General features: G+C 43.9%; 1 protein-coding gene across 1 annotated transcript; it reads right to left on the minus strand.

The window, feature by feature from the left end:
- Positions 1–1,296: 1,296 nt before the first annotated feature.
- On the minus strand, positions 1,297–14,507 carry agmat.L (agmatinase L homeolog). The gene is made up of 7 exons (XM_018226558.2): positions 14,064–14,507; positions 9,381–9,583; positions 8,579–8,627; positions 8,293–8,488; positions 7,165–7,344; positions 1,829–1,913; positions 1,297–1,608 (listed from the first exon to the last, which is right to left on the minus strand). Exons 1-7 carry the CDS (start codon positions 14,447–14,449, stop codon positions 1,535–1,537), a joined length of 1,173 nt encoding a protein of 390 aa, XP_018082047.1. The 5' UTR covers positions 14,450–14,507; the 3' UTR covers positions 1,297–1,534.
- Between the last annotated feature and the right edge of the window lie 1,380 nt (positions 14,508–15,887).

The following is a 15,887-nucleotide window of genomic DNA, read 5'->3' on the forward strand; positions in this document are numbered from 1 at the left end:
ATTTTACCGTGTGGCGCGGGATCTGTGCTTATTATTTGCAGGGAACCCGTATTTTGGGGGTTTTTTTCCGAAGCTTCGTCGTGTGATGATGGCCATGGGGGCGGGACGAGGTTGTGATAGGCTGCAGCACCATCTAGATTTGCCCTCTAGCCAAACAGAGCTGAGCCCTGCCCAGAAGCTGCTTTATGCACAGGTTGGTGACTGGGGGGCATTTATATAGGCTCCTGTTAAAGGGGTTGTTCGCCTTTAATTGACTGTTAGTATGACGTAGAGAGGGATATTCTGAGACAAATTGCAATTGGTTTTCATTTTTTATTATTTGTGGTTTTTGAGTTATTTAGCTTTTTATTCAGCAGCTCTCCAGTTTGCAATGTCAGCAGTCTAGTTGCAAGGGACCAAATTCCACTAGCAACCATGCACTGATTTGAATAAGAGACTGGAATATGAATGGGAGAGGCCTGAATAAAAAGAGAAGTAATACAAAGTAGCAATAACAATACATGTGTAGCCTTACAAAGCATTTATTTTTAGATGGGGTCAGTGACCCCCATTTGAAAGCTGGAAAGAAGAAGTCAAATAATTAAAAAATGATAAAAAATGAAGACCTATTAAAAAGTTGCTTAGAATTAGCCATTGTATAACATACTAAAAGTTAACTTAAAGATGAACCACCCCTTTAAAGCCTGGAACATGTCACTGTCCCTTTAAATGTCAGAGGTTCATGTATAATGAAAGCAAATTAGCATTTCATTCCATCTCTGAATCCTGTGCTGACCAATTTGCTGCCACTTGAATTTCAGCAATCCCACATCCCCAATTTTCAACATTTACAATTTAAAGAATAAGTAAACCTTGAAAATAAGTGAATGTAAAATTTATGGGGTTATTCTAAGCACCTTTGCAATGTACATTCATTATTTATTTTGTTTTTATTCCAAGATATTAAGGGATACATGTACTGTTAATATGAATGAATTTTGTTACAACAGCGCCACCTGCTGGTCAGTTTCCCACCAGTCTGACCAGCAAGTAGTCAAGGAAGTTGTCAGGAGAAAGAAAGAGGCTGATGTTCTTCTGCTTAGGAATAAAATTAGAAACCTTTCTCACATCTTTCCTAAGCAGAAGAACATCAGCCTCTTTCTTTCTCCTGACAACTTCCTTGACTACTTGCTGGTCAGACTGGTGGGAAAATGACCAGCAGGTGGCGCTGTTGTAACAAAATTCATTCATAGTAACAGTACATGTATCCCTTTATACCTTGGAATCGCAGAATTAATAAATAATGAATGTACATTACAAAAGTGCTTAGAAAAGCCCCCTCATCAATTTTACATTCACTTCTTTAAAAGGTTTACTTATCCTTTAATAAACCGGAAGCCATCGGACATTTTGTCTCTTCGGACGCCTTTAACATCTATGGGAACTGGATAATAAGATTGTGATCATTGTTTCTTTATATTTCTTCTCGAGTGTTTGAGATGTAGCAGCTACAGTTTCCTTCTACCAACTTTCCTGTCCGTTTCGGGTTCAATCATCAGTAGACTTTGACTTTGGGCAGAACGCAGAGCATCTCAAAGAGCAGGTTTGCCCCGGTCAGCGCGGTGTTGCCTGAAAGGAAAGCGAAAAGTCATTAATACAGGAATCCATATTGGTTGTTAGGGACGCGGGAGATCTGGTCATGGGAAGCAGCACCTGGGGCTGCCATACAGCTACCGCCATGTTCCTGCTCCCAATCAGTGTCCAGCAATAGAAGAACCATGTGGTTATAGGCCGCTTCCCTTAGACATTAGCCCAACCCAGTGACCCGAATCCTCCCCATAATACTCACCAGTTTGGTCATAGACTGGAGCCACTTCCACTAGGTCACAGCCTACAACACTGAGCCCCCGGCAGCCGCGGATGATCTCCAGAGCCTCGGATAAAACACAGACATCAGTAGGTAGAACAGTCTCTATATTTTCCCCATACATTTATTTCCTGTACACGGCAGTGGGCAAATAAAGGGTTAAATCCCCCATGCCGATAGGAAGGCACAGGAAATGAGCAATAAAAGTACTTCCGGGTCCCCTCAACCCCCGCGACCATCTCAATTCTCCTGTCGATACAAGAGGAGCTGTTCACTCCCCCTTTAAAGCGCCTGGGGCCGAGGTTCTCACCTTGTGAGTTCTCCAGGGGAAGCCGGTGGGCTTCATAGAAGTAGCGCTTCAGGATGAGAGGCTATGTGAGAGGTGCCTTCAAGAAGCGGCTGGACCCTCCTCCGAACAATTGCACAACATAAAGGATTGGATGCAGACTACCATCAAGCAATCCATGAACAACATGGTCAATCAAGTCGCCGAGAAAGTCTTACTCAACACGGACGACAAATACAAGTCTCCTTCTTCTACGGCAGATACTAGCAGTAGACAACACTGAAGGACAACTGTCTCTATCAGAAGAAGAACAGACAGAGGACACTTGTTTTTTAAATCTGGATTACTTACTGTAGATCCTCTGATTAAAACTACGAGATTTTCCCTGGAGCTTGACAAAACAGGGGACACCCCCAAACATGATGGTTAAAAAAGGTGCAAAATTCCCAGTCCATCGGGTAATTAAAGATACCATCATGGAAGAATGGAAGATGCCTGACAAAAAAAGTTGGCTTTATCTTGTAAAATCAAAAAAATGTATCCTTTTGAGGAAGAGGTCTTCAAATTCTGGCAAGCTTCCCTGAAGGTCCGACGTACCACCATACCGGTGGATGAAGGGGTCTCACTAAAGGACACTATGGAAAGAAGTCAAGACATGACCTTAAAAAAAATCATATCTAGTATGTGGAATGGCTAAACAAGCCTCATTAGCCATTACTACTTTAGAGCGAGCGAATCATATGTGGATAGACGATTTAGAACATGCTATCATATCCAGACAGACAGAAAGAAAATTATCGAAATGGTTCAAGATGTAAAAACAGTAAATGAATTCACCACTGAGGCGTCCATGGACCTGGTTAGATTCTCTGCTAAAGCCATGGGACATAGTGTGGCAGCACGCATTGGCACGCCCATCCCCAAAGGAAACATAACCTCTGCTCTCTCCCCTTTAAAGGGTCCCTACTGTTCAGCAAGCAACTTGATAAAATCATCTCCAAAGCTTCTGCAGGAAATTCGGCTTTTCTTCCACAAGACAAGAGGGAGAGACCCTTTAGAAGAAACCCTCTGCAAGAGGCCAAGCAATATAGGCTCGGGAAGCCCTTCTCCAGACAACCCTGGAGGGCAATAGCTCAGGGGCAGGGAAAAGGGGATTTCAAATCAGAAAAGAAATTGGCATGAGGGTGTGCAAGCCCCTCTGTCTTGCCTTGGAGGAAGACTGAAGGATTTCAAGGCTGTGTGGGCTCAACACGTATCAGTAGGGATGTAGCGAACGGCGGAAAAAATGTTCGCGAACATATTCGCGAACTTGCGTCCAAAAATGCGAACGGTTCGCGAACGTCGCGAACCCCATAGACTTCAATGGGAAGGCGAATTTTAAAAGCTAGAAAAGACATTTCTGGCCAGAAAAATGATTTTAAAGTTGTTTAAAGGGTGCAACGACCTGGACAGTGGCATGCCAGAGGGGGATCAAGGGCAAAAATGTATCTGAAAAATACATTGTTGACACAGCGCTGCGTTTTGTGCTGTAAAGGGCAGAAATCACACTACGTCACTCAGGTGATGTTTCTGGACTCTTAATGTGAAAAAGCTCACACAGCTAGGTGGCACTTGGTTAAAGACTGGGCAAACAATGCCTGCAAGGGCAACGTATACAGTAGTGGATACGGAATATATTATTGCTGCTGTAAAAACATCACTCAGGTGATGTTTACGGACATGGAATTATTATTGTTATTTAGACAGAATGTGAAAAAGCTCACACAGCTAGGTGGCACTTGCATACCTCCCAACTGTCCCTCTTTTGACCACTCAACCCCCTGTCCCTCTTTTGTACTGGAAAGTCCCTCTTTTTTCTGCACTGAACAGCCAGAAAAAAAACAGTTTCTAACTTAATTGGCTTTTGGCAGAGAGCTCAGAACAGCTAACTGGTGCAAATAAGATACTTTGTAACAATTTTGACTCTGGTTGGTGCTGGTGGTGGTGAACTACTAGGAGGAGCAGCACACCAGTCCCTCTTTTCTCTGAACTGAACAGCCAGAAAAAAAACAGTTTCTAACTTAATTAGCTTTTGGCAGAGAGCTCAGAACAGCTAACAGGTGCAAATAAGATACTTTGTAACAATTTTGACTCTGGTTGGTGCTGGTAGTGGTGAACTACTAGGAGGAGCAGCACACCAGTCCCACTCTCCAACACAGCTAGACTAATAGCACTGGGCTCTTATAGTAGCAAAGTAAAAAAACAAAAAAGAAAATAAAAGCAGTCCTTACAAGGACTATTGGGTTATTACAGCAGTCAGCAGATGAGATCAGAAGAGATCAGTGCCCACAGCAGCTACATACAGAGCACTGCAGTAGAAGGTAGATTACTAGTCAGCAAAGCTAACTAACCTAAACTCACTGTCCCTCAAATCCCTGCAGAGTTCTGTCCCTACAATACAGAGCAGTATCAAGTAGATTACTAGCCAGCAAAGTAAACTCAACTGTCCCTCAAATCACTAAACAGCTCTCTCCCTACAATAGCTCTTCCAAGCACACACAGGCAGAATGAAAAAACGCTGCAGGGCTTCAGTTTATATATGGAAGGGGAGTGGTCCAGGGGGTGTGGGCGTGGTCCAGGAGGGAGAGCTTCCTGATTGGCTGCCATGTATCTGCTGGTCTGGGGTGAGAGGGCAAAAATAAGCGCCAGCTAAGGCGAACCCAAATTGGCGAACGTCGCGCGACGTTCGCGAACATTCGGCGGACGCGAACGGCCGATGTTCGCGCGAATTAGTTCGCGGGCGAACAGTCCGCGACATCCCTACGTATCAGATGTTTGGGTTCTGAAGATCCTAAACAAAGGTTGTGCTTTACACATACCCAACAAGTCTTTTCTTTCTTAGACCTCTCAGACAGAGGGATCATCACAGAAGTCCCCAAAAAAGAGCATTTCAGGGGCATCTATTCACACTTTAGAAAGACAAACAGGGCATTGAACCTCAGACACCTAAACAAGTTTCTCAGAATAAAAAATTTCAAGAAGGAAACTTTGAGATCTATGTGTCAGTTTATAAGCCCTGGAGACTGGATGTTAAAGATAGACATTCAAGACGCAAATCTACACACTCCAGTATGGGAAGCACACTAAAAATTCCTAAGGTTCATGATCCTAGGCAAGCACTACCAATACCAAGCCCTCCTGTTTGGACTAACGACTGCCTCAAGGGTCTTCACAAAGGTGCTAGCCCCCATGATGGCCTTCTTAAGGCTCAAGGGAATTCAGATATTCACGTATCTGGATGATATGTTGGTAAAGGCACCCTCAAGGAAACTCCTTTTACAGCACCTGAAAATAGTCCTGGATACTCTGGAAGAATGGGAATGGTTAGTCAACTGGAAAAAATCCAAGTCCAATCCAAATCCAAGAGATTCTATTCCTAGGAGTGATAATCAATTCCAGGAAACTTCATGTAAGGCTTCCTGAGGAAAGGATTCAAGATATGCATAATCAAGACCTGTCACGGCCAAGATATGCCAACACATCCTGGGAAAACTTAGTCTACCATAGACTTGGTAAGATGGGCCAAAATTTATGCGAGGCCTCTCCAGATAGAATTCCTCAATCAATGGGACTTACAAGAAAAACTCCAGACTCTGACCACTATTTCTCAACTATCATGGTGGCGAGAGAATCTGTGAGTCCCAGTATCAATTGTTTCCCCATATTGGGAAACCCAGATGACGGATGCAAGCCAGATGGGGTGGGGAGCCCACTTCAAACAATTCCAGATACAAGGAAAGTGGACACTCAGAAAAAAAAAATATCTTAAACTGGAGGGAACTGAAGGCTGTCCTTCTAGCAATCCTTCACTTCGAAAAGCACCTCAGGAAGAAATCGCAAAAACCATCAAGAAAATTCAAGAGGACAAAGCTCAAGCAATCCTCCTAATACCTTGATGGCCAAGGAGACTTTGGTTCCCTCTTCTTTTTCAGATAAAAAGAAGACTCTGATAGCTTCTAGAAAAATGTCTACCTCTTCCAAATATAGCAAAATCTGTGAAAAATTTTCCAACTGGGGTTTTGAAAAGTTTGGATCCTCTTTTTCCTTCTCAGAGGTAGTTATTGTAGAATTCCTTCAATCAGAACTGGAGGCAAACCTCAGTACCTCCACCCTAAAAGGTCAGATTTCAGCCTCATTTTCTCTGATCAAAAAAATCTTCAAGGCCCTTGTCAAGTGTCCTTGAGACACTGTCTCTCCATGGGACCTCTCCCCAGTGTTGGGCACTTAGTCAAAAGCTCCCTTTGAACCTTAAGAGGACATCTCTCTTAAGATCCTCATGCTAAAAACTGTGTTTCTACTTGCCATATCTTCAGCAAAAAGAGTTGGAGAACTACATGCTCTCTCTTCCAGAGAAAACAAGATCCTGTTCCTTCACGACAAAGTCACCCTAAAAACTCAAGACAATTTTGTTCCCAAAGTGGTCACAAAATTTCACGTCTCAAAACATAGTGCTTCCTACTTTCTTTATTAATCGCAAGAACGAAAAAGAGAAAAGACTCCATCACCTAGATGTGCTGAGGTGCTTAAAGATCTATCTTCAAAAAGTATCAAGTTTCAGAAAATCTGACCGCCTTCTCCTTCTATACGGAGGTCCCAGAAGAAGTGATATCTCGTTGGATCAGAGATTGCATACAAATGGCTTACTCCTCTCAGACAGTACCTGTGCCGTCTTCCATCAAAGCAAACTCCACTAGAGGGATAGCGTTATCTGTACCAGCAGATGACATCTGTAGAGTAGCTACTTGGAAATCTCTACACACGTTCTCAAAACACCACCGTTTAGATGTTTTAGCTGGATTGGGCATAGTGGCGGAAATACTGTTATTGCTGATTTCCTGTGCCTTCCTATTAGCAGGGGGATTTAACCCTTTATTTTCCCACTGCCATGTTTCAATCCAGGAATGAAAATCATGGTAAGTATGAGTAAGATTTTCTGTTGTCTCAGACACAACTTCCCCTTGTAGGTATAATAAAGGGACGACTTCCCCTTTACCTGGCTTGTGGTGAGCCCGGCTATTTCTGGGGTTCCCGTTCCAGGGGCGAAGGAAGGGTCTAGTCCGTCAATGTCAAAACTGATGTACACAGGTCCGTCTCCCATTTGGTGCCTCACTTCTGACATCAGTGGGACCAGAGATTTAAACCAGCAGTCTTCTGCCAGGACCACACGGAACCCCTGCAACGAGTAGAACCAGGTCAAACACACTGCAAACTGGCCCTAAGATTAAAATATTTTAAATTTCAGCACTTCAAAGGCTCAGATCCCCCATATTACTGCTGTAAAACCTATCTAGCAAGCTGTTCAGGCTCCCTTTTGTCAGTCTCTGACATCACATTAAGTGTACAATACTGAAAAATTCCTTCAAATTCAGAAGGATTCTTTATGTTGGGGTTATAAGTGGTGTGTGTATCACTTTAATTAGAGGTGGCAGCCCACACAAAACAAGAAAGCCAGTGAGTGTCCTTAAATCTGCTTAGGAAAGATGTGAGAAAGGTTTCTAATTTTATTCCTAAGCAGAAGAACATCAGCCTCTTTCTTTCTCCTGACAACTTCCTTGACTACTTGCTGGTCAGACTGGTGGGAAAATGACCAGCAGGTGGCGCTGTTGTAACAAAATTCATTCATAGTAACAGTACATGTATCCCTTCATATCTTGGAATTAAAAATACATAAATAATGAATGTACATTGCAAAAGTGCTTAGAATAGCTCCCTCATCAATTCTACATTCACTTATTTTAAAGGTTTACTTATCCTTTAATATCTTGGAATTAAAAATACATAAATAATGAATGTACATTGCAAACGTGCTTAGAATAGCCCCCTCGTCAGTTTTACATTCACTTCTTTTTAAGGTTTACTTATCCTTTAAAGAGTAAATAGAAATTCATATGGATCTTGTTTGAAGAGAAGTTGGTTTGTGGGGTTGGCCCAGGTTTGTGATATCATATACTGTATATATATATAAATGATTCAAGCCACTGCTAGGTGGCGCTGTTTGCAAGCTCTGAAGGCAATACTAGGCATGTTGGGTTACAGTAGCTGAGGTGGGCAATGATTAGTCTTCTATGTAAATAGGGTTTTTCGGAGAGTAGGTGGATGGCACTGCGTGATGCCAATGTACCTGTTCCCTGCAGAAATCATAGGGGTTGGCGCTGTAGGAGGAGCCCCGGATCCCAATCTGTACAACCCTCTTACAGTCCAGGAGTCCTTCATCGACGCAGCGCCTGAATGGCGTCCCATGGTAGATCTTCTCCCCCAGGGCAGTGTCTCCAGTATCAGTGTGAGCATCCACGTGTACCAGTCCCACGGGCCCATGTCTGTAACCAATAGGAATCCGGTTTACGTACGGTCACATGACTAGAATATATATATATTGCCCCAGAATCTCATGCCCTATGAGCACTTACTTTTCAGCCACCGCCTGCAGAATGGGATACGTGATGGTGTGATCCCCACCTGCACAGAAGAGATTAATACATAACAATTAGAGAGAGGCAGTTGTGCGAATCCTCCTTATCTGTAAACCTGAGACACAACCAGCAAGCCAGGGAAGGGAGGGGTTTGTTTATGCAGAGCTCATTACCGCTCTTTAAAATAATGCTAATCCGTTTTAATAATCTAGCCCATAGATAATCCCTCTGTGTACTGAGCTGCTCCTTATCTCAAAGCAGATGCATCACAGCCAGAGAGGCGGCCATCGGGGGGAAATAATCTATCAAATAAATGTGTTGCTCCCAGCCAAGATGGTTCCTATTTAACTCAATAGAAGGGAGAAATGGAGTGTTATTGATTATAACCCTAATAAATAGGAAATTCATGTTGCCTATTCCTTTCATTAACACATATCTATGGTGATTTTTATAGTTGCACTAAAGCTTGCAGGAGAATAAATCTGAAAGACTTTCGATTACAATCGATCCCACCTCCTTGGCTTTTCAGATCAGCTGTGGGAGGAGCATCAAAGGAAGTGAATCATTTTACATTCCTCCTTATCTGTAAGCTTGAGACACAACCAGCAACCAAGAAGGAGGGCCTTGTTTATACAGAGCTCATTATCAATGATCAATTATGCTTTATAATCCAGTAGATTAACCCTCTGTATAATGAGCTATTCCTTATCTCAAAGCCTGACAAAGGCTGCAGCTGGAGTTACAAAAAGGGGTGTGGTCACTGAGAGGCACTTGGACAGGACAATACACTGTATGTTACCCAGGGTTAAAGGGATGCACCCGGCTGCCATGATCTTCTGGTAGGCCTCGCGGATTCTCCGACAGCTGTCCTTCAAATCATATAAATTCACGTTGACGTCCCCAATGTCGGCCACCATGAGAGATTCAAAGGGGGCAGCTCCAGTGGAGATGTTATAGCGTCTGACCATAGAGGATTCCCCCCTGATGTGGCGCGGCCCAAACCTGTAATGTGATAAGAATGAGTGTTAGCCTGTGGGACAAGTCCCAGAATATGAATAGGAAAAGACCAGTTACAGTCTCTTAGGTGACTTTTTTTTTTTTTTATAAAAGACACATGGGGTTAATGTAAGAAAAGGTGCAACTTTTACTACTGCTCTAGTAACCCATAGTAACCAATCAGGAAATGGCATGGTCAGCTGTGTGACAACAGACGTCGTTTGGTTGCTATAGGTTACTAGGTGACTAGCATAGTTACATCTCTTCCAGGTCATCAGCTGGTTTCTACCACTTTGTTTCAGGAGTTGGAAAAGCAGTGCAGTGATTAGAAACAGACAGACAGACAGACAATATCAATGACACAGAACTATAAACCCAGTGAGAAGTTGTATCAGGAGTCAGACGCAGCAGTGCAGAGAAAGGGACAGACACAATGACAGTTACACAGAACTATAAACCCAGTGAGAATGAGGAATGACTGGATATTGGGAAGTTGTATCAGGAGTCAGAGGCAGCAGTGCAGAGAAAGGGACAGACACAATGACAGTTACACAGAACTATAAACCCAGTGAGAATGAGGAATGAATGGATATTGGGAAGTTGTATCAGGAGTCAGGGGCAACAGTGCAGAGAAAGGGACAGACACAATGACAGTTACACAGAACTATAAACCCAGTGAGAATGAGGAATGAATGGATATTGGGAAGTTGTATCAGGAGTCAGAAGCAGCAGTGCAGAGAAGAGAAAGGGACAGACACAATGACAGTTACACAGAACTATAAACCCAGTGAGAATGAGGAATGAATGGATATTTGGAAGTTGTATCAGGAGTCAGAACCAGCAGTGCAGAGAAAGGGACAGACACAATGACAGTTACACAGAACTATAAACCCAGTGAGAATGAGGAATGAATGGATATTGGGAAGTTGTATCAGGAGTCAGAAGCAGCAGTGCAGAGAAGAGAAAGGGACAGACACAATGACAGTTACACAGAACTATAAACCCAGTGAGAATGAGGAATGAATGGATATTTGGAAGTTGTATCAGGAGTCAGAACCAGCAGTGCAGAGAAAGGGACAGACACAATGACAGTTACACAGAACTATAAACCCAGTGAGAATGAGGAATGAATGGATATTGGGAAGTTGTATCAGGAGTCAGAAGCAGCAGTGCAGAGAAGAGAAAGGGACAGACACAATGACAGTTACACAGAACTATAAACCCAGTGAGAATGAGGAATGAATGGATATTGGGAAGTTGTATCAGGAGTCAGAGGCAGCAGTGCAGAGAAGAGAAATGGACAGACACAATGACAGTTACACAGAACTATAAACCCAGTGAGAATGAGGAATGAATGGATATTGGGAAGTTGTATCAGGAGTCAGAAGCAGCAGTGCAGAGAAGAGAAAGGGACAGACACAATGACAGTTACACAGAACTATAAACCCAGTGAGAATGAGGAATGAATGGATATTGGGAAGTTGTATCAGGAGTCAGAAGCAGCAGTGCAGAGAAAGGGACAGACACAATGACAGTTACACAGAACTATAAACCCAGTGAGAATGAGGAATGAATGGATATTGGGAAGTTGTATCAGGAGTCAGAAGCAGCAGTGCAGAGAAGAGAAAGGGACAGACACAATGACAGTTACACAGAACTATAAACCCAGTGAGAATGAGGAATGAATGGATATTGGGAAGTTGTATCAGGAGTCAGAAGCAGCAGTGCAGAGAAAGGGACAGACACAATGACAGTTACACAGAACTATAAACCCAGTGAGAATGAGGAATGAATGGATATTGGGAAGTTGTATCAGGAGTCAGAGGCAGCAGTGCAGAGAAAGGGACAGACACAATGACAGTTACACAGAACTATAAACCCAGTGAGAATGAGGAATGAATGGATATTGGGAAGTTGTATCAGGAGTCAGAAGCAGCAGTGCAGAGAAGAGAAAGGGACAGACACAATGACAGTTACACAGAACTATAAACCCAGTGAGAATGAGGAATGAATGGATATTGGGAAGTTGTATCAGGAGTCAGAAGCAGCAGTGCAGAGAAGAGAAAGGGACAGACACAATGACAGTTACACAGAACTATAAACCCAGTGAGAATGAGGAATGAATGGATATTGGGAAGTTGTATCAGGAGTCAGAGGCAGCAGTGCAGAGAAAGGGACAGACACAATGACAGTTACACAGAACTATAAACCCAGTGAGAATGAGGAATGAATGGATATTGGGAAGTTGTATCAGGAGTCAGAGGCAGCAGTGCAGAGAAAGGGACAGACACAATGACAGTTACACAGAACTATAAACCCAGTGAGAATGAGGAATGAATGGATATTGGGAAGTTGTATCAGGAGTCAGAACCAGCAGTGCAGAGAAAGGGACAGACACAATGACAGTTACACAGAACTATAAACCCAGTGAGAATGAGGAATGAATGGATATTGGGAAGTTGTATCAGGAGTCAGAGGCAGCAGTGCAGAGAAAGGGACAGACACAATGACAGTTACACAGAACTATAAACCCAGTGAGAATGAGGAATGAATGGATATAGGGAAGTTTTATCAGGAGTCAGAAGCAGCAGTGCAGTGCAGAGAAAGGGACAGACACAATGACAGTTACACAGAACTATAAACCCAGTGAGAATGAGGAATGAATGGATATTGGGAAGTTGTATCAGGAGTCAGAAGCAGCAGTGCAGAGAAGAGAAAGGGACAGACACAATGACAGTTACACAGAACTATAAACCCAGTGAGAATGAGGAATGAATGGATATTGGGAAGTTGTATCAGGAGTCAGAACCAGCAGTGCAGAGAAAGGGACAGACACAATGACAGTTACACAGAACTATAAACCCAGTGAGAATGAGGAATGAATGGATATTGGGAAGTTGTATCAGGAGTCAGAGGCAGCAGTGCAGAGAAAGGGAGACACAATAACAGTTACACAGAACTATAAACCCAGTGAGAATGAGGAATGAATGGATATTGGGAAGTTGTATCAGGAGTCAGAAGCAGCAGTGCAGAGAAGAGAAAGGGACAGACACAATGACAGTTACACAGAACTATAAACCCAGTGAGAATGAGGAATGAATGGATATTGGGAAGTTGTATCAGGAGTCAGAGGCAGCAGTGCAGAGAAAGGGACAGACACAATGACAGTTACACAGAACTATAAACCCAGTGAGAATGAGGAATGAATGGATATTGGGAAGTTGTATCAGGAGTCAGAGGCAGCAGTGCAGAGAAAGGGACAGACACAATGACAGTTACACAGAACTATAAACCCAGTGAGAATGAGGAATGAATGGATATTGGGAAGTTGTATCAGGAGTCAGAGGCAGCAGTGCAGAGAAAGGGACAGACACAATGACAGTTACACAGAACTATAAACCCAGTGAGAATGAGGAATGAATGGATATTGGGAAGTTGTATCAGGAGTCAGAAGCAGCAGTGCAGAGAAAGGGACAGACACAATGACAGTTACACAGAACTATAAACCCAGTGAGAATGAGGAATGAATGGATATTGGGAAGTTGTATCAGGAGTCAGAGGCAGCAGTGCAGAGAAAGGGACAGACACAATGACAGTTACACAGAACTATAAACCCAGTGAGAATGAGGAATGAATGGATATTGGGAAGTTGTATCAGGAGTCAGAGGCAGCAGTGCAGAGAAAGGGACAGACACAATGACAGTTACACAGAACTATAAACCCAGTGAGAATGAGGAATGAATGGATATAGGGAAGTTTTATCAGGAGTCAGAAGCAGCAGTGCAGTGCAGAGAAAGGGACAGACACAATGACAGTTACACAGAACTATAAACCCAGTGAGAATGAGGAATGAATGGATATTGGGAAGTTGTATCAGGAGTCAGAAGCAGCAGTGCAGAGAAGAGAAAGGGACAGACACAATGACAGTTACACAGAACTATAAACCCAGTGAGAATGAGGAATGAATGGATATTGGGAAGTTGTATCAGGAGTCAGAACCAGCAGTGCAGAGAAAGGGACAGACACAATGACAGTTACACAGAACTATAAACCCAGTGAGAATGAGGAATGAATGGATATTGGGAAGTTGTATCAGGAGTCAGAGGCAGCAGTGCAGAGAAAGGGAGACACAATAACAGTTACACAGAACTATAAACCCAGTGAGAATGAGGAATGAATGGATATTGGGAAGTTGTATCAGGAGTCAGAAGCAGCAGTGCAGAGAAAGGGACAGACACAATGACAGTTACACAGAACTATAAACCCAGTGAGAATGAGGAATGAATGGATATTGGGAAGTTGTATCAGGAGTCAGAAGCAGCAGTGCAGAGAAAGGGACAGACACAATGACAGTTACACAGAACTATAAACCCAGTGAGAATGAGGAATGAATGGATATTGGGAAGTTGTATCAGGAGTCAGAGACAGCAGTGCAGAGAAGAGAATGAGGAATAAATGGATATTGGGGAATTTCTCGTTTTCTTGCCTTGCTCCGGGGCGGTTTGAGGTGCCAGTGTCCAGTGGGACCCCAATAAAGGCAGCGTCTAACCCCAGTGCAGTCTCCTGGTAGGGGAGTCTCATCATGGTACAGACCCCCGCTGGTCGGGCCACATACTCTGCGCTGGGGGGCACATTAAACTTGGTGGTGCCGGATGCCTTGCGGCTGGTGGGAGTCTGGAGTTTCCGAAATGCAGACGGGGGTCTCCTGGGCAAGGAGTGATAAGGTCTCAGGGGGGCCCATCTGGAACTCTGCTCCTGCTTGTATGGGATGAAAGGGGCCCTTAGTGGCCCCTGGGACAACGCCTTGAGGGGACACAAGTGCTCAGAAAAGAGGGGACCAGCCCTGATCACTCTGCTACACAGTCCAGCCATGCCGAGTTGTTTCCACCCAACTAAAGTGCAACGGACTCTTGAACCGAACAAGCCCCTCCCTCTTCATTCCCCGAGCCAAAACACTCCCCCTCCCTCCCTTATACGGGCAGTTTGGGATAAGGTGGGGGGTATTTTTAACAACCACTAACGTCTTGGCTTCTGCAAGCTGATTGGTCTGAGGGAATAATGCCCCATGTACAGAGCCAGGGCCACACAGAATGGGGAGAACCGGACTGACCTCAACCCAACTGAACCCCTGGGGGATGAACTGGAACCCCAACTGTGAGCCTGACCCCCAACATCACTGCCCAACCTCACTAATGCTCTTGTGTCTGAATGGAAGCAACTCCCAGCAACAACTCCCAGTAACAACTCCCAGCAACAACTCCCAGCAACAACTCCCAGTAACAACTCCCAGTAACAACTCCCAGCAACAACTCCCAGCAACAATGTTCTAACATCTAGTGGAACCTCCCAGAAGCACCGGGGCAGTTATAGCAGCAAAGGGAGGGGCAACTCCATATTGACCCCCTTGGGTTGGGAATGAGATGTTTGGGGCAGGTTTGGCCATACTGTATAGTGTTTATTTACCTGGGCAACTCTAAACCAATACCCAGTATTTGTATTTATTCAGCTGCTCACATAACCACCGGGGGGCGATATTGTATTGGAAAAGTGGAAAATCTCATGGCTGCGGCTTTTCTGCTACAGGAATCACCTGATCATGTGAAATGTCATGATTCATATCCTTTGATTTGTTATTTTAATTCAATAATAGCCTCTAATACAAATATTGTGCCTCACTACAACTCCCAGCATGCTCTGCTGTCAGCTGTCCCAGCAAGAGGAGTTGGATTGTCATTCAACAGCTGATCCGGAGCTGGGAGTGGTCAGGCCACGCCTCCTTCAGCTATTGGCTGGCGTGGAGGTGTGTCCTGCCAACAGGAGAGCACAGGGGGTGGGAGCAGCAGACTATATTGGTCTGACCCTAATAATAACTCATCATTCAGAGCAGGGGGTTTTTCAGTCCTCTACTCAGGGGTGCAACCTCTGCAGCTGCTGATGGACCCCAAGATTTAGAGGAGGTTCAGTGGATCATTGACTGATATGCAGCTCCAGTATATGTTTATAGAAAATATCTTTACTGGACCCTAAAATGATTTTGCTGTGGGGCCCAGTAACTTCTCTAATGCCACTCTGCTACCAGACTAATGGAACATCCCCCAGATTTATACTGGAACAGCCTATCCTGCTATATATATATATATATCTTCTTCCAGAGTCTTCATTCATTCATCATGGCTGCATAGAAATCAGTGCAGTCTGCAGCCTGTATTTATAGGCCAAGAGCAGCACCTTATGATTCCTTCTTTGCTTTAATAGTCTTATGATTAATCTGATCCTGCCCCAGATATAAATGATTATTACAAAGTGCAGG

This window comes from Xenopus laevis, chromosome 7L (genome assembly GCF_017654675.1).
Source record: "Xenopus laevis strain J_2021 chromosome 7L, Xenopus_laevis_v10.1, whole genome shotgun sequence".
Lineage (NCBI taxonomy): Eukaryota > Metazoa > Chordata > Amphibia > Anura > Pipidae > Xenopus > Xenopus laevis.